The sequence below is a fragment of the Erithacus rubecula genome (genome assembly GCF_903797595.1).
Source record: "Erithacus rubecula genome assembly, chromosome: 3".
NCBI classification, from domain to species: domain Eukaryota; kingdom Metazoa; phylum Chordata; class Aves; order Passeriformes; family Muscicapidae; genus Erithacus; species Erithacus rubecula.
The window spans coordinates 46,002,203-46,028,454 of NC_136689.1; the positions used below are offsets into that span (position 1 = coordinate 46,002,203).

General features: G+C 39.5%; 1 protein-coding gene across 4 annotated transcripts in view; it reads right to left on the reverse strand.

Annotated features, from left to right (window-relative positions):
* AOAH (acyloxyacyl hydrolase) overlaps positions 1 to 26,252 on the reverse strand; it is a 91,943-nt gene that overhangs the window by 22,359 nt on the left and 43,332 nt on the right. For all 4 annotated transcript variants that reach the window (XM_079302647.1, XM_079302646.1, XM_079302648.1 and 1 more), the window contains exons 6-14: positions 22,911 to 22,970; positions 17,504 to 17,574; positions 15,391 to 15,451; positions 14,814 to 14,884; positions 14,220 to 14,268; positions 13,887 to 13,935; positions 12,704 to 12,798; positions 5,617 to 5,708; positions 3,579 to 3,661 (exon numbers count right to left, since the gene is read on the reverse strand). In XM_079302647.1, the coding sequence (XP_079158773.1) occupies positions 3,579 to 3,661; positions 5,617 to 5,708; positions 12,704 to 12,798; positions 13,887 to 13,935; positions 14,220 to 14,268; positions 14,814 to 14,884; positions 15,391 to 15,451; positions 17,504 to 17,574; positions 22,911 to 22,970 (631 nt within the window). The remainder of the gene's footprint in view (positions 1 to 3,578; positions 3,662 to 5,616; positions 5,709 to 12,703; positions 12,799 to 13,886; positions 13,936 to 14,219; positions 14,269 to 14,813; positions 14,885 to 15,390; positions 15,452 to 17,503; positions 17,575 to 22,910; positions 22,971 to 26,252) is intronic.

Sequence of the window (26,252 nt, forward strand, 5' to 3'; positions counted from 1 at the left end):
TCACTCATAGTGATGCCAATTGCATATATCAAGGAATTATTTATGTTTTAAATAATCCAGTTCTTCCAAGCAATTAATTTATCAATCTGTTACTTCTCTCCTGGGGGTTGCTGATTCAAAAATTCCAGCCCTTCTATTAAGAAGCTTTTTTCAGCAGGGTAAGAGCCCCACAAAAACCTTAGAAACTATGGCTTGGAACTTAACTACCAACAGTTGGTTTTTTGTATTTTGTTTTTTTTGTTTTTTCTGTTTAATAGCCCTGCTTCAGTTAGAGCTGAACACCCCCTGTTTAAGCCATTCTGTCAGAAGGCTACCTGGACTGTGGCTGAAGTTTCAGCATAAATAAACTAGCGGGATCTAGAAATTAGAATGAATTTACAAAATTAAAATATATTTACCAAAAAAAGCGCCATATGCTGTTCTTGGGTATGTATTACCTCTACAAGCATAGTTAGTGATAAGCAGCTCTGTGGAAAGCATTAGCACAAATTTGTAACATTAGTTACAAATCAAAACATCAGGAAATTAATGGGTTTTTTAGAAAACAGTTTTCATGGGTAAATTGAGTCTTCAAGGAAGCTTTTGTGATACAAGATGCAATACAAGATACAATCTGTGATGAAAACACTTGAGACAGAAAAGGAGACAAAACAGAACAGTTACCCTCACACTGTGGAATGTCCTAGAATCTACCCCTGGATCTTTTCTGCTTTTCTCTCTCTGTTGCTTTCCAACTATTCTCAGACCAGTGGGTTGTTTGGTTTTTTTTTTAGTTTTGGTTGAGAAATCAATTGGGTTTGCTTCCAGTTGTGAGGGAAGAGTCACCACCTCCAGAGGATAATGGGATTTCTTAAGATAGGGAAGGCAGAAATCCTTTTAGCATGGAGGCTTGGGAAGCCTTTCTCCACAGTGAAGATGCATGTCTGGAGAAGAGCATTTGGGGAATGTCCCTGCATGATGAGTCTGATACAGTGCTGGTGCTTTTGTAGGGGAGCTGGACAGGAACACTGTTCTTGACGCCTGGCTGGGCTTCCCATCCCTGAGGTTTAGCTCTTGACTGCATATCTCCTCCACCAGATCATCATCCTTTCCTTGCACATGTGTGGGGCTGTGAAGTGTCATTTTCAGAGGGAGGTTTAGCTGTCCTGGGTGGGGTTAGGTCAGGCTTGTGGCCCAGCTGTTTGCTTTATTGGCACTAAGGGTGGCTTTTTAAATCCTCCCATTCTGGGAAACTATTACACCAATGAGGCAATAAAAGTGAACCTTTACAATGTAGTGTTAGTGCAATGATTTAGAGAAGATATCCTGAGATTCTTCTCTCACTGGTAATTTTTCCCTTTTTGAATTTAACTTCTTAATTTTCTGCAGAGTGTTTTGCCCTGACACAGGCTCACCTCTTTTTATATCCTGTCTGTAGTCTAAGTGGAAAGGGAATATGTGGAAAAAAAACCAAATTATGAACACAATGAGAGATTATAAAAAAATCTACAAGGGAATTGGGGAAAGGAAGCACATTAAGTATTACTCCCATTAACGTAAAAAGAGAAGAACAAGATAATCAGGGTATCACATACTGAGACAAATTGGATATAAATGAGAACCACTGACCTAATCATCCTTGACCATCTAGTTTGGTCCTTTGTTTAATTCTCTCTCACCAGAAAGCCCACCTTGATGGGAGCTATCAACTCCCTGCAACTTACAGGCAAGAAAGTCAGAAGTACATGACTGATGAAATACTTTCACAGAAGACTCAAAGCCTCAGGAGCACCACAGGAAGGAGGAAGGCATATGAGAGGCATTGCCAGTGTCATTGGTGCTGGCACCAGAATGCAGTTTTTAGGGTGAAAATGACTACCTGAGCCTGGAAGTGATCCATGCATCACAGACTAACAGAATCACATAATTTTTTGAGTTATAAGGGACTTCTGGATATCATCTGGTCCAAGCCCCCTGCCAAAGCAGGCTCACCTCGAGCAGGTGATACAGGAATGCATCCAGGTGGGTTTGGAATGTCTCCAGAAAGGGAGACTCCCCACTCTCCTTGGGTAGCTGTTCAGTGCTCTGCCACCCTCAGCGTAAACAAATTCTTCCTCATGCTGAGGTGAAACTTCTTGGATTTTATCTTATGGCCATTGCTTCTCATCCTGTTGCTAGACAATGGACTCCAGCACTGTCCTCTTGGCACCTGCCTTGGAGATATTTATATGTATATCTGTTTGGTGGAGGTGGAGGGCTGGGGCAGATCCTTTCTGATCCAAATTTTTTTTTCAGGAAATTCAACTATTTAATAAGTTTCTAAGTACTTTTAGAGGCAGCAGGGCTCCTCATTTGTAGCCAGCATGAATCATCTGCTGGAAAGTAAGAACATCCCATATAGCCAAATTATCTAACTGAGGAAGATAAATTTTCTCAAGCTTCTGCAGCCAGTTTTCAGAAGCTTAAAAATTAATTAAATACAATAGAAACAAAAAGGTATAATCACAGCATAATCAAGTGTTTTTAAAACCTGCTTTTAAGGACATCAGCTAATTCAAGACACAAAAGCTAACATCATAAACCTCAATTTATAAGGAAGATTACTGTCACCCTTTCAAACAATCTCTCTGACAACTCAGGATTTCTTGTTTGCCTTCATTCCTCTCTTACTCTCCTCTTCTATGCTGCACTCCTGATGGTTTCTTGGGATTTCTATTTGCACCTCAATGGCTCTGCCCCTCCACCACCTGTGGCTGATGGGCCACTAGTTTACAGAGAGCTAGTAAATTACTTCTATAAATTACATTATTATTCTGTCATGCATGCTTTTTACAGTGGTATTTGCTGCAATTTCTGCCAGTGATGTTCCCAAACTCATCTAAATTATTCCTGTGTAAGGATGTGTCCCACTCCAGGACGGTTAAAACGTTCCAATTTAATATTATTCACAGAAGCCATCAAGCATGTACCTTAGTCTTTGCTCTAAGGTCACCACTCCAAATGTTAAGCAGCATTTGCCTAAGAAGAGATGCAGGAGGGACACAGCTTATGCTCAAACCCACTGCTCTTCCCTGCTTAGCTGCTTCTCTACTCACTTCTTATTTCTTGTATTAATCTTCCTCCTCTTCACTGCACACTGGGGTACCATTCAAGACACTTTCTTTAATTCTAGGTAGATCATGTCTGCAGCATATTTATATGCATATTACCTATATATATGTTTATAACTATTTATAGATATATATAAATGTTTTATAATAGAAAGATGATGTGTGCCAGCCCCACAAAATTAATTAATCAAAACCCAACAGTGTTAAGTTTTGTCCAATCATTGTCCTCTCAGTGTTAAGTTTTTTTTATGTCTTTGATTACTCATTAAAAATCTGTTCTGAAAGCACATTAAGATGCCAGCACCACTGGGCTAAGTAAGTGCTGAATTAAGTAAGTGCTGTTCTTTATTTTTCCATAAGAAATGCATGCAACTATGAATGGGTTTATCTTTGTTCTTGACAGATATTCACTAGTGCAGCATCAATTATCAGCACCAGTAGTATTAAAAATAATAATAGTAAAAAAAAAGATTTAAAATGTTAACATACCATTTTGGGAAATGTTCTGCAAGTCTCTGTGATTACAGCGATTTCTCTTGCGTAAACGTAGATACAGAGAGTCTGTCCACCCTCTGAAATAAATTGAGAAAATGCAAGCTTCTTAAGCCATATGCTAATGATGGAAGTTCAGCTGATATTAAAAATGAAATGTGTTCTTGTCTCTGAAAAACTCAGTACACCAGTTATTCTTCTATTTCACCACCTCTCTGTTTTTGTGGTCATAAGTCTTTTAAATCTTGAACAGAGTGGCCTAAAATAAAGCAAAGATATCTCCTCAGAAACTATAAATCAATTAAGAGTTTCTCTGACATTGTTCCATCCAGGAACAATGCTTTTATCCTCGTCTTTCAGATAAGGTGTTTAAAAGCATTTTTATTATACATTTCTCAAAACTATTTTGTTCTTTGTTCACAAACTGACTTTTCAATTGGTTGTTATGGAACAGTAAGTAAAAGAAAAGAAATATTGGCAGGGCAATCATTTCCCAACATCATAAATCTTGGACAGATTGATCTGAAAAATCAAAAAGTCAAAAAGTCAAAAAGCCTGAAAAATCAAAAAGTCAAACATAACTGTTATAAGTTCTATCCTTTATTATGCACTGTTGAGAAAAATAAAATAAAATATAAATAAATAAATAAATAAATAAATAAAAAAGATAACAGCCCAAAGGGTGATGAGAAGACCAAGCTTCCATCCATGAGTACATAGTCATTTCTATCTGGGCTGCAGCCATTTGTTTGGTGGTTTTCTCCTTTCAAGAGTGGAAGAGATTAAAAACTGAACACTGGACCAAGGCTTATCACCGACAACTTCAGGGGCAGTTCTAAGCTCTGATCACTTGTGAGCTTCAGATTCTCTGGAGTCTATACCAATACTGTGTACTCAGAGGCTGGGCATTATAACAGATTTTTAAATACTGGTTTTGCAATGGCTTTCATAGAGAAGGCTGCATAGATCTTTCCTGTTGGCTTGTGAAGTACTAAACTGCCTTAAAACAGATACTGTGTGAATGTAGCTGAGGGTGATAGCCTAGGTTTTGCACAGGGAGAAAAAAAGGAAACAAAAAGTCTAAGTATATGGAGCTACAGATATTTTTCCTGCAAAAAAATGTGTGTGATTCTGCCAACTTTTAAGTTGTGCTGGTATAAAGTCTCTTCAGGCTTGACTCATGTTTGGTTTGGCATTCAGCTGTATTCCTGACCTATCCTAGATATAAACATTATCTGAAACTTAGATCAGACCAGGCACTGGTTGATGATTGCATCCTACAGCTCTTGCAGGATTCAAAGGTGTCTTAGCGTTGGCCAGAAAGATTATTAATAAAAAATATTTTTTTAAACTTCACAGCTACAACTGCAAGCACTTCAAGGTGTTTTGTGTTTCTTTTCCTTTCCTTCTGGAAGAGACTTACTTTTTTCCATCCATCTATCCCTGCAACCTTGCCCATCCACATGAGCCAAACTAACAGCAAATTAGGTCACAGACTCTTTAAAATTCTCTTTTTGTTATTTCCCTCTAAATGTGTTAATAAAAAAAAGTGGAAGGGGGGATATGAAAGATTTCCCCCCAGTAGGGAACACTATGAAATAACCATAGGGACACCCTTCATTCCACTGTTTCAGCAGCAAAAAGGAAACATGAGGAAGAGGATTAAAAAAAAAATACCACACCATAAGAAAAGAGAAAGGCTGATTCTTCTTACTTTCAGCAATGTTCTCCTTCCCCGAAATTTTGTAAAAAAACTAGTTATCTTTTACTTCTTTGGGCTTTTCTCCTTCTAAGTTACAGATTGGCTGGTTCTAAAACTTATCCTGAATTTCAGGAAGACTTGCTTATATATTTAAATATATTCTAAAAGCCCTATATTCAGGGCTAGATCTTTTTCTGGGTTTAGAAAGAGCAGATGCAGAGCTGAATAATATTTTTCTCTTTCCTTTCAAGCACTGTTTTGGTTGTTTTCCTTGCTGTGCTCTGAGAGACCTAGAGACCTGCTATGACTTGGCCACCCTGTCTGTTGGCTTACCCGATGGTGGAATTCAGAAATCCAGTGATCTCTGAGAACTGGGGCCAGTCGAGCTCATCACTGAAAGCCATGGGGAGATTAGCAAATGATTTCTGAAAGAGAAATTTTTAAATCAACCTGGTTTCACTCTCACAGACTTAAAATCCTCTTAGCAAATTTGAACATTTCTTAGCCAGAGCATTAGGCAGACAGCAGAAATTGAGACTACAGCTAGTAGTGGTAATTATATATGCATATACCTAAAAACTTGGCTTTTGTAAGACAGGTATATGAAGACACAGAGGAAGGAAAAGCAGAGGAGATATCTGAATTGCAGCTCTTGGCACCCACTTTTCCTGAAAGAGTCCAATACTTGTCCTGATATGAGCATGTACTGCAGGTGCAGACCCCCAAGGCAGCAGCTGATTGCTCCAGCATCCATCCTGCCCAAAGGTGTGTCAGCCTTGGGCACAGGACAAGATAACAGCATGATGTCCCCAGAGAATATGGCAAATTGTCTCAAAGCTTCCCTCCCCTCTTTAGCAGGATGAGCTGAGAATATAAGATTGGATCCCCTGAAAACCTCTGCCTAGTCCTTACTAAATTTTGGGGATTACACTGAAGCAACAGAGTCAGAAATGCCTCTGAGCATGGCAAGGACAAGGGAAAAAAACATATCATCTGACATAATCTTCCTGTACAAATACATGCATCCTTTACCCTTCTCTATTTTGCTGATATTAGTCCCTAATGCTTTTTTGCAGTGACTGGCCCTGTGAGTCTCTCCACAGATATGAGTCATGTTGCACATTCAAAACACAGTGTCCTGTTCGTTTCTACTTTGTTTTCTGAATGTCCCAAAAATCATGAAAGGTTAGGAAAATAGCCTTGATAAATTTTGCCACTTCAGAAGGACAGAACATAGAGTAAATTTCCAGCTTCTCCTAGTCTGGGGTATGCTTGCAAAGACAAATGTATAAATCCAGTGCGCCCATAAAGAGGAAAAACTGCTGATGAAAAAGGTAACAATCAAAAGAAGGTCAAAACATAAAATCAGAGAACCTACAGGCTGGTTTAATCCAATAAATTATTAGCTTCATTTCTCTTCAAGCAATTCTGAGGTTTCCTTAAGACCTTACTGCTAAAAACAACAATCACGTGGGTAATTCTTTATCCAGGGGGATCAGAGTAACTGAGGAGCTAGGGAGATCAATCTTGTGCTCCCCACCAAGGATATGTCTAAGGGATTTGACTGTAAGAGGATGGAGAGAGATGCAGGGGAAAAGGAGGAAAAACAAGTAAAGGGGAGGGAGTTTGGGGGACAGGAAATCCTGAAGCCATGCTCTGAGCAGTCTAATGCACAGCAGATGCCCATTTAAAGCGTGTAATAGCACATTTGACCCACTTACAGTATATCTGCATTAGTTACCAAGGTGAAAAGGGGCCTGTCTTAATTATCTTTCAGTTTTTTTCTCTCTTCTCTCTTTCACATATATATGTGTCCGTGTGTATGTACATACACATAAAAGTAATAAAAAATTGTTTTTTGAGGCTGCAGGGAAACTTTAAATTTTCCTTTTTCAAATCTGTTACTTTTGTGTGCAAACAAGCACTTAAAGGGTACAGCAGAAGTGGGAAATACAGCATAACTTGGTCATTTGCAATATTTTCCTCCTCACAAATTTGCTCTAGAGGTGAGAGAAATTCACATAGCACAGAAAAAAATCCCTGCAGATATGATATTTTATAAGTGACACATATATTAAGTAGAAAAGAGATAAGAATTATTTAATACATTTAAAACAAATAGTTTAATGAACAATTCTCTCATTATTTCCTATTGGCACTGCAAAACAATATCTTCATTGGACAAGTCCCAGTAATTTTTAACTGTTTGGTTTTTTTCCCCCTGCAAACTTGGCTTAAATATGAACTTTCCAGCACCTAATTGAGTTGCAAATTGATTTGAAGAGGAACATTTGAGCCCAAATTATAGTTGCATATGAAAACTGTATGTACATTTAACATTGACACTGTTCCAACAAAGAACTTAAGGACCAGACTTTTGAGGATATTTCAGGTCCAAAGGGTGAACATGAGTAGTTAATGGAAAATTCAGAAGAATGCTGAACCTTAAACTCTTCATTGATGTAGTTTGGAAAGTACAGCCTAACAGACTGTGTTGCTTAATCTCAGACGCAAATATGTCCCACTCTAGAGGTGCAACTGTATTGACTTTTAGCATAAAACTCTCTTCAGCACAGCCTTGTTTAAATACCATTCTCTAGACTATTCTGACTGAGAAACCTACTTCAGCCCACATGCCAGATTTTAGCAGAGAATCAGTAGAAAATTATTCCAACCTAACTTCAAATGCCATATTTTAGCCTCAAATGCTTTAAATTGGTCTCATTTCAGAGAACATCCTCCTTTTCTAGATGTGTCCTACCTTGAAGCGTGGGGCAGCTAAAGCCACGGCTGATGCTAGACGCACATATGCCAAGCTGTACGTAAATGGAAGAAGGTTCAGGGCTGCTGTGGCAAGAGATTTTTCAAAATCAGAATGCAAAAGGGCACTGGAATTCTAACACTCATAAAAGCCTTTAGAAATATCAGTCCTAGAAACCCTGAATTCATTGAGGTATACCTTAATTTGAAGAAAAATTGGGTGTTTCTTTTTATAATGATTTTAATGCTGGTCAAACCCTGGTGGGAGCATTAAGTACCACAGACAACTTTATTATTCTAAGTATACAAATAAGTGAACCTTAAAGTCTTGAGAAAAGCATAGCCTATCTTTTTAAAAAGCATGCATTGCATTTCTGCTCTGTAAAGCTGCAAGGGACAGAGGTTTGAAATTAGCAAAACTATTACCTTATTTACCACAAAATGCAATATCTTAGTCATGACAATACTAGCTTGGAGAGAGCTGTCTGCATTTCACTGGATCTAGCGAAATGCTAGATAATGTTTTTAAAAATAATTTCACAAATCAAACTCCTGTTTTTTTCTACTGGTGCAAAGAAAATAAGTCAGTGGGATAAGTGTTCAGGACATCCTGAATCCACATTAAAGAAATTATGAATTCTGCTAAGAAATAAATAATATGAAACAGTTACTTTAATGACACCTGAGAACCCATTGATTTTGTGGGCAACTAGGTATCTTCTGGACTATGGATAAATGTAGGATTTAATTTTCTCTTTATTCAGCAATGAAATAGAAATCCAACAGTTTTAAATTGCATTTTTCTAGAAAGGGTATTATTTCTATTTATAAATATGGTGCTCTTACCTCAAAATGAAAATGTGTCTAAAATGAGGTATGAAAGTTGCCTCTATTCCAGACATACAACAGAAAAATGCTGTAATTAGTAGCTATTTGGAAGCCACTTGTAAACAGATGAACAGAGCAGCAGGAGCACAATATCCATTGCTAGACATACCAGTGTTTTCAATATTAGTTTTCTGCAAAAAACATCTACCTCAAACCCCCCCAATACTGCTTCTGCTTTGCTAAACCTTGTAAAGTGTGTGTCTACTGCGTTGCACCTCATTTTTTAGCATCCAGATTTTCAGCTCAATTCTTGCTGAAACTCTTAAAACAAAACAAGAAATATTGATAACCAGAAAGCCAAAACAAAGTTCACTTGACCCCTTCTTAGAGATGTATAATTCTCTTTGTGTAAGGTACCTGTGACTTCCCCTATATAGGAAAGGCTGGTGGCTTTTTTGTTGTTTTGTTTGTTGGATTGTTTGTTTCAACTGTAGAAATAGCATTCCTGAGCTGCAGTTTTTAAAGATCTTTCTACCTCATAATGCGTACTTTCCAATCTGAGTAATGTCTCCATGTGCTCTTTGTGGGAAGAACATACTCTGAGAGAGATGTTAACTGTATATGTGACTGGATCCTAGGTAAAGGCTTTGGAAATAGCACTGCAAAACAGGAGTATCCACTCTCATATTTAGCATGCCAGAGGACTTGATATGGGAAAAGTGAATGATGCAACTTGATGTGTGCCATACAACATGAGATGCATAACAGAAGCATCTCCCCCTCACCAGATTACATTTGGGGTTATGACCCTTACAGTGCAAAGATAAGAGAGCAGTATGTTCCTAATTAGACCATGAAATCCAAAATCCAGTGTTTAGCATCTTCCCAATCATGCTTTTCAAGTCAATGGCATGGACATCCAAATTCTAAAGCTGTTCAGCCCAAATATACATTTTGTCATCCCTGAACTGAATGTCCAGCTACCCAAAAAACATTCTAAGTGAATTTCTCATTCACATTCTCTCTTTCCTTTCTCATCATAGCCTCTCCTTTGCAAGGAAGACTATGTACAGTAAAATCAGGGGAAACAACCATTCTGCAGAGCCCCTTCAGGAAATTATCAGTGTCTCTCCTGAAAAATAATTTCCTCAACTAACTAGCTTTAAAACTGGAATTAACAGCTGCCACTGATGTGGTGCTGATTAGCAGATGGGTCCACAGCTTTGCTACTAAGTGTAAATTTTACTTTACACTTTTAGATGTAAACATCTGTATATATAAACATGTAAAAGGATAAATATAAATAAGAAATATGTGAAATATAGAAAGCATATAAAATGATTATGAAAAAATATAGAAAAATATTAAAGTTTTGTACACATAATACATGGAATAAATCTGAATTAACAGGTACAGAACTTTTTCCTGTACACATAATAAAAAACCTGGGTAGGGCTGGGGTGAGGAAGTCCTATTTGAAATTCCATGTAGAGGTTTAAGATTCTATTGAAATGGAAATTAAAGCCTTGAGCTTTATAACTTTGACTGGATAAAACAAATTGACAATAGATTTGACAAACTAGTATTTTTATGTCTTTTCAAATAAATTTTGGCAGAATCAAAGCAAAGTGTCTTGAGTTAGACAGCACAAGGGAACAGCAGGTACACAAAGCTGATGCCTTATCCTCTCCTCTCCAAAGCCTAACTTCAAATTCTTTCTGTGGTCTCAGATTAAAGATGTTCCTGTAAGATGAGGACAGACTCTGCACTTTCTCTAGTTGCAAAACCATCCCTGGATGTGCTTCAAAACTCTCCTTGAGGGAAGCCTTGCACTGAAAAAATCATTGAACTGATTAAACAAATCAGTTATTTGTTTAATAAGCCTAGAGGAAGGACATTTGCCAGTGGCATTTAATACAACACGAGACAATATTATTGCACCTTCACAACCCCAAAGCAGTTAAATTGCTGAACTTGACATCCCCCACAGAGAAAGCAAGACACAGAGGACAAGGAAAAGGAAGAGGCAGTGATAAATCTGAATTAGTTCAGAAATGGTATTGCTAGTGCTTTTGTGCTCAGGTGACAACTTTTGCACTCATGGTGAGCTCCAAATTAAATAACTTTTTCCTTTTGCTGGAGTTTAATCACAGATAATAGTTTTTATACAACTGAGATCTCTGTATGTCTGCATTAGTATTTAACTGATGTATTTTTGCCAGGTTGATAGGAAAGCTAGGGAATAGTCCTAGAACAAAAATGTTGTTTCCTATCACAAACCTCACATATATTTTTGGTCTTTACACAGAGTGCACCAGTTCCCTCCCCATGCAAGCTGCTCTATACTCATCAGACAGAAACAAGGTACCTCCAAAACTCACTTTTATAATCTGCACTCCAGCTCCCAAAGCTCCTCGAAGCTTGTGCCTTGGCATGCTATTAGCAGAACTTAACCCATCCAGCTGGTGGATCAGTGAGCTTCAAGCAAAAGAAATTCTTTCTAAATCTTCATTACAGTGATAATAAAATGCTGACATAGTCTAAAACTGGTCTTGCCTACATGGCTTTACTACCAGCATTACTGTCAGAATCATCATTAACCATCAGTATTATGATCATCTTTATTAGATGAGATAATCTCAATTATCATTAGTGCTAATTTATTATGTTCCTCATCAGCTCTGTCATCAGTGTCATTCATCTAATTGTTGCTCACAAGCATTTAACAAAGAAAAACAACAGCTAATCTGCAACATTTAAATCAACTCTGGGAGCAAAAGTGGAAAAAAACCCATGAAACTCACACCTCTTACAGCACTGTAACTAACAGACTGGAAACAGAATTTTCCTCCAGAAAACATTGGTAACCTTATTCTACAGAGACCAGTGGATGAGTAGAAGGTTTCCATCAGGAAAGATGGACAATGATGATCTATCTGCTCCTTGTGCAGAGAAGGGCAAGGTACAGTCCCCCCTGGCTAGGGACTAACAGCACTTCAGTGTAGGAAACAACAGTGAAGGTCAGGAACATACCTGCACATTTATCTCCACTGTATAATTGCGGTTTGCTGGAATTATCTTTTCCTCTCAATTATTTCATTACATGCCAGTGAAGTGCAGCAGGCTTGGTATAGTTCACTGTGAGGTGCATTTTATTGTTTTTTGAAAATAGGAAATGCTGGATACCACCCAAGGATAGACATCAGTGTAGCAGTGATATTTTATGGTCACAGGAACTCTTCCCTTAAGGACAAATTTATTATAAATACTTGGATGACCCTCAAACACCTGCAAATGCATTTGTTCAACAATCCTCAAAAACAAACACTGGAGTTATGAGACCTGTTTTACATATGCCACAGAATGAGGGAAAACAATCCACGGCATGCCATTTCAAACCCAGATTCCTCAAGCAATAATTCCCCCACTGTCAGAAGGGTCACTTCCGGAAATGCTCTCACAGCAAGGAGCCATTCCAACCAGTCTGCAAATGGCAGGTCTGATCACACAGACAGCACAGGTCTCTTTGACCTGCAGGCATGTGCATGGAAAGCCAGATGTCCTGGTTTGTGTCTCTGGGACAGCACCAGGACACTGCAGCCAAATTCTTCCCTGACCTAATTGCACAGATGTCGAGGAGTGGCCGTAGCACAGGGATGTGCTTTTTTTATCTTCATAGGAGCAGATGTGGGAGCGGACTGATAAAAGTGAGACCATAGCTACAAATTCAAATGCAGTGAAGCATTTTGCATGTGTTTTCCCCTCGGCAACCTGCAGCAGAGCAGAGAAAGCAAATGGCAATCAATGGTTTTGGCTGAACATGACTCCTCACCGCTGACATCTGTGTGACGGTCATCCACTCCGGAGGGATGTGGAAGTGAGCACCGGCCGAGTCTCCCAAGAGCACGACACCTTTTGAGTCTGCACCTGATGGATGCATTTTGTTAGTCACGGGCAGAAAGAAACTGAAACTCAGCTTGGAGAGTGCTTAAAGATGAACAGCAGTAGCAGCTGATGGAGTCACAGGGTGACTGACTGCACAACCCTTCATGTGGCTTAAATGTTCAGACACTGCAATAGGATTTTCACTCCATCTGCAGCAGAAATGGTCTAATGGGCATTTGCAATCACAGAGAAACAACTGAGGACTGGGCATGAAAAACAGGGGAAGGTCTTGCTAATTGGAAAAGAATTGTGGTTGTATTCAGATTGTGTGTTACTTCAACAGAGGTTCTGCTGTGCAGACTATTTTCACTGTCCATAGATTATGCACTAAAAATACTTAAATATTTAGGGAAATCGGATTACTCAGAAAATTGCTCAAAGCTCCTTATAATAGAACTGGGTGGTGGATGTGCTACTCATATGAGTATTTCTGCTAGAACAATCTGTCTGGTTTATAATTAATCTCACTTAACATTTGTAGATTAGCCTTTTATCTAAAAATGTTGAGGAGTCTTGCCAGGCAATGGTTCATCCCCAGGATACTGATTTCAGTGTAAGGTGAGTTGAGTGGCAGTCACCACTGGTTTGTGAGGCTTTTATTTGTGCCATGTGGACATACAGGCACCCACCCATATCATGGTCAGGGAGATTACTGATGCCATCACTTCACCCCTTTAAGGCCTTCTCTGGAAAAAAATGTATGTATTTATGGCAAGAGGTAAAACTGGACAAATGTAAATGTTAAGCTGCTTCCCTAAATCATAAAGCCATTACTCTGGATTAGTCTTCATGCACCAGAGGAGCTGCAGAGCTGACATCTCCGTTTGCTGCTGTCCCCAGTCTATGTATTCAACTACATTATTAAGCTGACTTTTAACAGGAATTTACCTGAGTTTTTCAAGTTTCATCTTTACCCATCCTCAAGCTAAAAACCTCAACAATTTTGCTTTTCTCCTGATGTTATAAAGCCCTTTGTCTTTCCCTTGCCCATGTGAATATGCAAATATTGACATATTTATAAAATTAATACATAAGGCACATGGTTTCTCACATTGACTCTAATGATTTACCTTTGCAGAATTTCTCCTCATAAGGAATTCCATCTTTTGGATCCACACCCTGTTGGAGAAGAGAAAGGGTAGATAAGAATATCTATTTAGCACCTGAATAATGGCACTGCATCATAATAATGATGTTTTCTATTACATTATTTTAACAAGTATATGTATGTTTAAATTAATCACATAAGCTATAATTTAAACAATCATAACCATTAATAAACAAACTTAGTATCAGCTATTAAAACCAGAATAAATAAAAAAGGAACATTTGTAAGCTAAATCAAAGACCAAAGAGAACAAAAGAGAAACAGCAATCAGGAAAGTGTAACTTCATTTACTTACCCATATGCCATTGCAGTTAGAATCACTTTTTACATCCCAATTATCAGGACTAAAATAGAGATACAAAAGTATAAAAAATATCACAAAAAAAAAAAAAAAAAGAAAAAAAAGAAAAAAAAAAAAATGGTCGGGGGGAGACCAGATCCTCAGTGCCATTTCTTACCAAGATTAAAAAGGAATTAGAAATCCCTTTCTGCATGGAAGTCTGGGGTTTTTCCCCCTTTGGATCTAAGAGAGGCAATTTTTCCAGGCAAAATGCAAATGTAAAATGCAATATTAATTTAAACTTAATACTGGAAGTTGCTGAATAAAACCTATCCTTTTAGTCAGTGGCATGGTTTTCCTTCCCCACCTCTGATCTCACTGACCCAATTTGAGCTGAAGATGCTTCAGAGAAAGGGAAGAAATGTGTGTACCACCCCTTAAAATGAGTCCTATCCCTGGTCTTGACCATCCCCTCTTGTCTCTCTCACAGTGAAATCAAGCAACAAGCACTGATGTGCTGTCTAGGAGTATGACCAAAACAAAATCTGGAGCTCATTTTTCTCAAAGCCATAATTAATAAGAAGCCTTTAAAATAATTTAAATCTTTACCGTCTGCCAGGGTACACATTTGTGTTCTTGTCATTGCAGTCTCTGCCTCGCCAATGATAGCCCCTCAAGGTCTAAAGGCCAGGAGAAACATGCAGATAGGACAGCCATTATTACTCTTGCACTTTCAATTTAAAATATCTATAATGAGAATCTGACTCAAGGTGTATGAATAAAACCCAGCAAACAGGTTGTATTCCAGAGTTCTTTGCTAAGCTTTAATAAGTCATACCTGGCATGCTTAGGTGCAGAAATAAGACAAGTTGGCAATTTATTTTTTGATTTAATATTACTTTACTTCATCTCTTATTAATTCAGTAAACAACCACTCAGCAGCAGAGCAATTTGCTTCTGCAGTGAGCACAGCTTTATGTGAGCAGTTCCCCAGGTGGCACACATGAATGATTGCTTTTTCATCCAGGAAAAAAACTGACATTTTATGACAAAAAAAACCTTCCATTCATTTTATTCCTATACCTAGTTTCACATGAATGGATAAGGCTTTGCAGAAAGTAGGAGGAGTCCCAGAGACATCCTCCTTATCAAGGGATTACTGTACCAAAGGAAAGGCTTTGCTTACTGGGAAAGTACTAAATTTATCTCCATCAAAATCTTCAAAAGGCAGTTTATTTCTTAGAACACTGTAAAAAACAAAAACAAAACCCATAGTATTAACATATGGAAGGGAATCTATTAAGAAAGTAAAGATCACAGTGAAGTGTCCAGAACAGATAATAACTGGCATGATATTCACTGCTCTGTATTCAGTTGTAGCTGAATATAGAGCAGTTGTAGCTGTGAATATAGCTGTAGTTGTGCTTGTACTTCAGGAAAGTGATCCTGCCCAAAAGAGCAAATTCTGTGTTTCAGTATTTGCTGACTGAGCTCTGGAGATGAGGCTGATGGACTCCTGCATGGCTTCAATGTCAAACCTACAGTCTCTAAAACAAACTAGGACAAAAAAATCTGTGGTAAAAGTTTGGTGTTGGAAAAGATAAGGATTTTACAGGAAGGTCTCACAGATATGTATGTATAACAGAAAAATATTTGAATGTAGAATCTAAAGAAGGAATAGGAATGATAGCGAGTTTTGGTACAGAATAAAAGGAATTGCTGAGCCAGTCTTACTGAACAACTACAAGGCAAAGAGCAAGTAAGTTGGAAGGGGTTTTTATGACTGAGCAAAGAATAAATCCACCTCAAACAAAAAATGTTTTTACCAAGCAAAAAGATTTTCACAGGCAAACAAGAAAGCCGAAGTTGCAAGTAGAGAAAAGATCTCAGACTTTTCCACTTCAAGAAAACTGAAAAACAACTTCTAGCTTCAGCTGTAACATACTAACTTTTGGTGATTGGAATGTAGTAACATGAATATGGTAATGTTAGTAGTTGTGACAGGCTACAGGTGATAGTAAAGGTATTGATTGGTTGTCATGTTTTAAGATGCTCTGCAATGAAAAGTATATACTGTATTGTAACAAGAACTAGAGTTAGCTTTAGATGAACCCACAGCTGTGGCTGAAAAAGCTGTGGGCTGGGCTCTTGTCACCCACGACCCGTGAATTGCTGTATCATTTGGATAGAATAAACAGCATTTTAAAGAGCCACTTGGAGTCCCATATCACTCATTTCGGCTGTTATAGTTTGGGATTTTTTTTTTAATTGGTTGGATTTGTCTTGTTTGTTGTTGTTTTATTTTTTTGTTGTTTTTTTTTTTGGGGGGGGGTTGGGTTTTTGGGTTTTTTTTGTTTTTTTTTTGGTTACAGAAAGAGGAAGTAAAAAAACAAAGATGGCGAGAGAATGCATGAGGGGGAAAGATCAGAAAAGCTCAGCTGAACACACACAATCCAACATATGATACACAATTTAATCCCCACTTCCACTGTCTGAACTCACAGGGCTCAAACTCAGTTTATGTGTTCGGACTAACACTTCAAACAACACTTGCAAGAATTTTTTATGCCAATCAACCCATTCCAAATAAACTCCTGATATCTCAGTTTCAATTAAATGAGCAGAAATAGGTGAGCAAGTTAGTCTTAGCAGATGAATCAGTCAAATATAGAGCTGATAATTCTGAATTATTCTTAGACCTGCTTGAGTATTCTTCCAAGTCATTGGTGTACATTGACAAATAGGCTTTATGAGTAATTACCCAACTGATGTCCTTGGCCTTTGTTAGAAACTCACTCAAAGTCAGCACTGTCATGAGTTGTTTTTCCTGGATGCCATCCACCTGAATTTCTTAAACACCTTGGGATTGTCACAAATGACATTAAATTGAGGTTCGTCACAAAGTTATGCAGGTGCTGGTGGCCTTCCTGCACTGAAACATGGGCACCACAACTGGGTGAACAAATTCAATGAAGAAGTTTCTTGGGGTCAGAAAAATCTCAGGAGAAAGGTGGCTTCCTCTTGGAGATATCACATCTGTGAGTGTGACACATACTTGAGCTCTGGGATGTGCTAAAATTGAGCAAGTGGTTTAAGCACTAAAAAACCACAAGGATCCCTGTGAAAATATTACTTACCTGAACTCTGTGCAAGGTCCTTCTGTACAACCTAGACAGCGGTTTTATAAAGGAAACCAATATAAGTAAAGTATGGAAAGTTCTGTTAGCTAAGGATGACTTTAGAAAGAAGCAGATTTACCATGTTCTGTTTCTGGTTAAGGACTGAAAATGTATACATACTATTTAATCTTCTCACACAGGCTAGCCAGAAGAGGAAATGCACATACACTTGAGAACCCCAAGAAGCTTTTCTGGAGAGGAAGAAAAATAAAAGTAGATGGATGCATTAGTTCACAGAGGTGGTGTAGCTTGGGATATTCAGTGTCAGTAAATTACAGAGCTAAACCATGCATTTTCTGCCTAGAAACATCCCAAAACTCCAATGATGTCAATAAGGATGCTACATGCTAGAGGATTTAGACCTGACATGGCAGTCAAGGATTAAGGCTGAGCATTTCACAGCCCAACTATTCCTGCTTTCAATGACCTGTAAAACTCAAGAAGGAAAGAAAAGTTTCCGGTCTTCTCTCCATCTTTTCTCATGTAACCATTTTTTCCCTCGTTCTTTGTAAAAAAACCTACTGTTCTCATGTTTGGTAGACGTGGTGGCACCTGACAGTGCAAAACTAGTGAAAGTCACACACTCGGGAGCCATGAGTCTGGTTTCTATATGCCAAAGGCCAGGGACAACTCTAAGAAGAGGAGAAATGAGAGATCCAGACTGTGCATAGAATACCCTTGATTTTTTAAATGAGATTTTTACCTGGAAATCTAGATTTTATCTTGGCCAAACCTGTAAGATGTAAAAGACAGCTGCTGCTAGAAAAACTCCTTCAATATTAGTAGCCCATAGCCCTGGGCCAATCCACTTGATGTTCCAGATAGCCAGTAAGCTTCAGAAGCTGAAAGAGACCTTCCCAATAAATTGTGTTGTATGGGCAATTAATCCTACAAACATGCTGCTCATGTGGCTTCACTGTAAATTTAGTTGGTCTTGAAACACTGAGGGTGCTCAAGTAGTCTCTAAATGCAGAAGGCTAATTGGTACACAGCCTAATTTGCTGTATTCACTGAGGCTACATTTACCATGTAAATATGCAGCAGATGAGTAGCTGGGCATTCTTCTAACTTCATGCAAAGAAAGGTTATTGTTTATACAGACATAGCACTTGAAAGCTCTGTCCTTGGACCAACTTCCTCGTGTTACATACTTTATATACAAATAAAAAAAGAGTAAGATTGTCCTCAACCTCATGATATTGCAACCCATGCCCAATGTAAAACAGAAGGTAGAGCTTGGATACAGCTCAGGAGAGGCAAATGGTAGGTTATTACACACCCTGTGGGTCTACAGCTCCAGTATATACAGCTTTGAGTGACAAAGGAGAGTGTTGAGGCAGCACAGCAAGGCAGTGAGGCCAAGGAGCATAGGGCATTGCCTATGCTCCTTGGGAAGATGTTTACTTGGACAAGTAGCAAGGAGTGATGGAGATAAAGGTCTCACGCTCCCCAGAGCAGAAGGTCAGGCACAGAAATATGCCACAACCAGGATCTCAGTGTGGAGAGAAGAACTGGGGTAGTGGAGAGGGGACACAGCTCGTAGTACAATGATTGCAGCCAACATTTTTGCTGGTGGCTGAAGTGACCATGCAGCAAGATGATGATGAAAAAGAATGGTACATTTTTCAGGTACCACTGAAAAGGAGGAGGAAGACAGATCTGCAGTGGAGTAGGAGCTGTAATAGTGCACTTTCTGAAGAAGGCAAAAGTGAAATCAAGGAGAAAAGAAAAAGGAAGTTCAGGGAGACAAGAAACCTGAAAAAAGCCACCATTTAACTTTTTTCAGCTCTGTCCAAACACTCAAATGACAAAGCTTTACTCACACTGGCTTGGAGAGGGAGGATGTACTGGTGGAGTGAAAGGAAAAACCAGAACACAACCACAGAAGAAGTGGGGGGAAAAAAGCCAAAGACAGCCAGGAAGTAGGGCCTTTCCTTACACTGAAAGGCCAGTCTGGTCCCACTACTTCACCTCCAGTTGCCCTCTGCACTTCCCCCTCCCTCTGCATCTCTGTATTCAAGCTATTGGCTGCCTTAGGGCTGTGTCCTGCAGCATGGCTGGGACACAGGCCTCCTGTTTGCTCTGTGTGTATGGTAAGGTGGGCAGAGAGCATGAGAGGTGCATAGACAGGATGCCAGCTTTTCTCAAAGAGATTTGCAAACCTATGTAAACTTCCAGGGAAGAGTAAAGAAGTCACCCCCCCCTCTCCTTTATGTAGGACTAATCCTGTCAACAGAAGCACCAAAGGCTCTTTAAGCCTTCCATCAGGTTAAGATTTGCAGGGTCTTCATCTGAACTGTCAGCTTTTCACTTCAGCCTAAGTCACATTATGCAAAGCCTTTCAAGTTGAGGCACCAGGAGCCAAAACTGCACCAGAAAGACAAACTACAGGGCTTGCAAAAAATAAATGCATAAATAAAACCTCCTTTTATTCTGCTTGCAGGCTGTGCTAGAACTTTACCCTTTGCTGTAAATAGAATAAAATCTTTCCTGCCTTTTTCTCAGTTAGTCTTTTGAAAATTCTTGCTGACTGGCTCTCCACTGGTTTCAAAGGAAGGTTGTACTGCAGTCCCAAAGACTGCCCAACTTTGCTGGAAGTGGATGCATGATGATGACCTGGCAATACTGTGGGTGTTGCTGAGGACCTGCTGCAGCAGCATTTTCAAGTCAGGAGACTCTGGCTCCACAGCCTTTGTATTCCCACGGCAGATGGGACAGTGAGACCTGGAGGTAGTGCATTAGCTCTGCTTGCTGTTGTGCAGGAGAGTGGCTCATCTGCTCTTTGAGGGTGTCTTGGGCTACTCTCAAAAGACAAGGAACACAGGTATAAAAAAGAGGGAATATTTGTGTGAACAGGCACTACTGTGTCCTTCACAGCAGAGATGGGCTACAATAGCAGCATGAGGTGTTGACAGACAGACAGACTGTGTAACAAGAGTAGGTAGGCAGGAGATTAGCTTATGTCCTCCTCTGCCTCAGTTCACTTTGGGCTCCCTCCAGGGCTTCCCGCTTGTCCCACTGCCAGGCTGTGACTTTCAGGAACCTTATAGTCATGAGAGGATTGTAAAAATGATGTCTGCTCTCATTAGATGCCAGAACTCTAATCACCATTTTTTCATTGCTATTGCTCAAAGATACTCCTTATTATCATCTCCACCCAAAAGAAAAGTTAATTCTAGAGGTGCTTACAGTGATTGATAACACTAAAATCCTGTTCATTGCCTGCTAACATTCCCTAATGATATTTCTGTAATTATTTTAATTGGTTTTACTAAAAAGAATAACAATGCCCTCTAATGCTTGTTGGTGTTTGGTTTAAGCCAGTGCCTTACAGATGGCTCATTTCTTTTAATGAATGGAGACATTTATTAGATTTTTTTTTAGTTGTAGCCGCTTTCATTGCATCTCTACATCTGCTGAATAACTTTTCCCCAAACTCATAATGATCCTAAGAAATTCCAAGCAAATGTGAAATCCTGGGATCCAGGTGGTCGCTCCTTCTCATTACAAAAACCATCATTACATATCTTTTTTTTTATGCACAGTCACACACAGCTTCCATGCCAAGATGTTAACTTACAATAACTTCTTCAGAAGGCTTTCCTCAAACATACAATGTGGCAAAAGCAACCAAAAGAGCAGATATTGGAAGAATTAACAGATCTAATTTGATGTTTTGGTCTAGTATAAGTCAGAGCATGAAAGAGGCCAGATGAATGCTTTTGTTTCTTCACTGATGTGGATGCAAGGATGTCCTACCACAGCTATAGTGTTTCTGGTTGCTCACCCTCAGTCAGCCAGGGAAGCTTCTCCCCAAGCAGTGAGAGCAACTTTGCTTTCACTAAGATTTATCTGCCTATGCAGGTAACAGACCATGATTTGGCAGCCTCGAGACTGGACAGATGATTTTCTTACTATTTCATTACACACTGATGCTCTGGGATACATGGCTTATACAAACATGATTCACATTGTGCTCCCTCCTAGAGATTCTCCTTTTTGTTTCTTACACCATTGTTTTTCTAGATCTGAAAGTAACTTCAGTCTGGGTAAATGGGAAATTGCAAGCTGAAGTAATGCCTCTGTAAATGTTATTTTCTATTTTCCAGGTTGAAAATAAGTTTCAGACCAGGTCATTACAGGAAGCACACTGGGAATAACTGCAGGAGAGGCCCGAGCAAGCATATGATACGTGTTTTAATTTGAGCTGACCTTGCATTGTGCAGGAGGTTTGGAAATACATTGCAACCCAGCTGTGAATTTTGTGCTTCCAGTCTGTTTGCTCTTCCCACTGGTAAATAGGCAGCTAGGAGCAGGAAGAGGCCAAAGGCAAATGGAGATTGAGAGAGGTATCGAGGCACTGAGCAGTTTTGAGGATACAGGAGAGTAAAGGATAAATACAAGAGCCTATTGCACCCAAAGATTGATGCCAACCATGCCACCCTACCCAGGACAGCCTAAAAGGATGTGGCCCACCCAGCCCAAGAAAGCGGAATGTGGCTGACCATATGAGGGACTCAGCCCAATTTGCCAAGGTTATAGCACATGAAGGAAACAAAGGAATTGTGTTTCAAGGGACAGCATCCCTATGCCAGTCCCTCTCCCGCCCTGTGCCTGTGCCCGATCTCCAGCTCACAGAGAGGACCTGCTTGACTCAGAGCATCTCATTACAGGTGTTAACATGGGGATTTGCTTCAGGGAAAGAAGAATAAAAATTTCATGCAATTTGAGTGGAAATTTCAGGCCATCAGTAGCACAGCATCAAAAAGGAAGGAAAATGCATAAGAGATCCTGCTGGTTGCTGTTCTGCAGGAGCTGAGGCCCATCTCTCCAGTGCTTTATTTATTTCCCTGGCTTGGCGATTTGGCAATTACATAAAGGCTAATTAGGAATCTTAGTTTTCACTTTTGTGAGTAGCATTGCAGGAATAAAAAATATCAATAATTTCTTCACAAACAGTTAAAGCATTTCCTCTGCATTAAGCGCCTGAAGACAACTGGAAGCCAACTTTAGGGCTGAACTGACTCAGCTAAGTCAACCTAGCAGAAGAGAAGCTGCTACCCTTCTCTGCTACCCTTTAGAGATCCTCTACAAATCTGAAAACTGTTAGAGACAGAAAGATTTCAAATCTCATTTTTCAAGTTTTAAATACAAAGGCAGCAATTCACAAATACAGGAAAAATATGCAAAATTTGCATTCAGGCCTTCGCTTTCAGACAGCCCCAAAGCACAGCTGCTCTGCTCTGAGGCAGTGGGTCAGTTCATGAGGCATCCACCTACATATAGCTACAAGGTAGCTGCATTTTTCTTTTTTTTTAACGCTCTCCCCACACTTTAATAATTTTTCTTTATTTCTCCCTCTCTTCCAGTGTCACCTGATAGAGCAGATCCTGTATCAAGTAGGAGTGATTCAGAATTCAATTCAATGCTAATCAGGAGGATTCACAGTCAGACAAAACAGACAAGGACTCACTCCTGATAAAAAGCCAGTACAGAGTGAAACACTATAATGCCATTGACTTCTTACCAGTTCCTTGGAAGTCTTCATAATTCTTTTTGCTTTTCTTATTGCAACACTCAGTCCCACCTAGGACAGCAAGAACAAAATGAGAAACAACCAGATCAGCCTTACAGTATCCTATCAACTTTTCTCCCTGTTTCCTACCATTCTTTTCTATTTTAATATCAGTCACAGCACAGAAATGATGTCTGAGTCCACAAACTCCTCAGTAGTTTCCTCAGTAATTTTTATAGGATTAACAATCAATTATCCAGTCACCTTCTATGAAACTCCAGTTGCAAGACCTCATTTATTTTACTCCAGGGCATCATTTATTTCCCAAGGAAAAGTCCAGATCAGCTGAAGAGCTGAAATTGACTGCACTGAGTGAGCTGCAGAGGATGTACTTCTTCAGTGACTCCTCCTGAAGGAAAACTCATCCATTAGAAGGCTAAAAGAGCATTATTCATGTAAAGTCAGTCTGACTTGCTGTGGAAGGGTGCAGAGGAAACATTTGCTCTTGCATGGATAAAGGTTATACTCAGCTGAGGTTCATCCTAGCAGGAGAACATGGCAGCTACAAAGCAGGGAACACACTGTCTGGAAGGAAAATCTCCTGCTTAGGATCCAGGAAGGTTAGCTATTTATTCTACCTGCCCTGGAGAACAAGTTCTTGCTGACAGTGGTAAGATAGTTTTTTGTTGGGTCCATGCCAACTTGTGATGAAGAAGCATTTTGGGATATCTCCACAATGTGGATACTTATACCTTTATAGAAAGAAAGAATAGGAGAACTATTTCAAGAAAAGGTCTAGGAGAGGTATCATAAGGCCATGGCTTACAAATAAGTCAGTTACTAATGATATACAAATAATTCCTGAAATGCCTTGCACACAAGGTCTTTGAAGGAGCAGAAGAAATTTTGCACAAGGGACACTACCTGTGAGTATGAGTAACAGCCAAGGACCAGTTCTGCTGGCAGAAGGAGGACAGATTGGCCATGTGTGGTGCAGCAAGACTGTGCTCAAATGCACCCTGACAGCTGCTTGCCATGGCCAGGAACTGCCCAACACTGCCATGGTCCTGCTAACCAATCTTTCCTCAAGGCTCTGCCATTGCAAAAACCTCAACAAATACATCTTTGCAGCCCACGTGGTCCTTAGCCCTGGGTGCTGCCTGAAGAAATTTTGAGGCATAAGCAATAAGCAGGGACTGTTTATGCACCATGCTGTTAAGCATTGACCTGGTCTTAAGAAATTTGTCTTGTATCAAAGCATGAAAGATCACACTACTCACAAGGACTCTTCTGAGTCACGGAGGTGAGGAGATGCCCCAGATATGCTCATATCATCCAAAATATTTAACAACTCTTTAACAACTGTGATGAGCAGCACTTTCTAAATTCAGCCATATCTTTCCATAAGAAAGGAAGTTCTCACAAATCCAATTTAGGAAAATAATGAGTGAAGAGACAGTCAGAGGAGTCAAGATAACACCAGTGTGCTCCCCACTGCTGCTCCATTTTCAATTCCAGACAATATTCTTGTATCTCAGTGATGACAATTTCAAAATGTTGTGCTGCATTTATTAGGCCACCTTTGAAAACAACCCTATCTGTGAGGTAGTAACTATGTGATAGCCTCAGCATTCATCATGAGGAAGGCTGAAAACACTGCCTGTTTGCTCTTTTTCAGCGGGAATAACTACTTATGTTCTACAGTCTTTGAAAATTGGCAAAAAAGCCCCAATCTTAAAAGAAAAAAAAGGAGATAAAAAGAAATTATTTTGGAAAACATTTAAAAAAATAAATCTGGAGTATCACAAACATGTTAACACCTGGTTTCTGCACAAAATTGTTAGTGGGGACAAACTGTTCTGTCTGAAAATGTCCTGCTATCAGTCCCTCCTACAACCCAGCCTGAGGACATTACTGTCAGTCTAACATCAACTGGGTCTGAGGGCTCTGAGGTAAAGTCAGTACAAGTTTATATTTATTTGGACAGAGCTACAGAAACTCAGCAAGGGGGGAAATAAAGATGCTTCAGCAAGAGTTATTATTACAGCATTTGGAAAAAAAAGAAAATGTCCCTCATGTGATGGCACCTTACTGAACCGTAGCATACCAGATTAGAATATTAAAGCAGACTTAATTTGTATTTAAAGTAATCATTGCCAGGATTTTTATGCTGGAGATAAAATCTAGCATGTCATTATAATTGATTTAGGCAGTAACCAAAGCAAAATAATTACCCATGATATTCAAGGATCAAAAATTTATGGTGAACAACACAAAGGGATGCAAATGAATAAGCATAACAGCAAGGAACACAGACTTCTAAGCTGCTGGGTTTTAATATATGTGTCACATTATTATATGTGATTAATACATGTTTAATTCATGGTGTCTATAGGCTTCTAAAAATCAGGCTATGTCACAAATAGATGACAGAAGCCAGCAATGAGCCAAGACACTGTTTTCTAGTTTCTTCCCCCTGGGCAAGTGCTGTCCCCAAAACTTATTATGCATCTTACATATGTTGTACAATACCGGCTGCTGTCATTTCTGCAATAAAATTACTTGAGAGGCAGATGTGAAAAATGGCTTGAAATTGAGTATAATAGAAGGAAAATTCCCAGAGAGGTAGGATTTATCCATCCTTTTTTGCTAGGCAGGGTAGGAGAGACCTTTCATGCTCACAGCAGCAGCACATGAGAAATGCATGCTTCAGAAAGCTACAGGAATATTGTGCTCAGAAAGTAGAAAGCAAAGGAGGAAAAGGCTGGATTGACCTCGTGTGTAGAAAATGCTCTCTCTGAAGCACCTTCTCTCACTTCACAAGTTACTTCAGCCAAGACTCCAGGCTGGACTGCAGAAGACTAGCAGCTGAAACACCCACTGGGAAAGAAAACACTCCTGGTTTCATAGGTCACCTGTAATCCCTAGCTGGCACCAGCATGTGAAGCCTGCCACTGAAGGCCATATCACCCATACAACCTCTCCTACTGCACCTTGGCTAGCAAGGAGCCTCCTCTCTTTCCCATTGCATGAGAACACTACCAAGGAGGGGTTTCCCTAGGCTTCAGCAGCTGATGGATGTGTCGTGGGGAGCCAGCACCATCCACCCCAACCAGAGCAGTCTGCCACCCTGTGTGCACAAGATATCCAGCCATGGATGGGGCCACGGGTGGGGTGTCACTGGGATTTCATTCACTGCCTTCTTCAGTGTTCTCCACAGAGAACATGCATTCCCAGTAGTGATTTCTTTTTGGCAAACAGATGTAAAGAAATGCATGAACCAACTCTAATTCTCTCTCATTTATAATCCTTGTTAGCCAACTTTTTCCCAGGAGATTCGCCACTTACAAAACA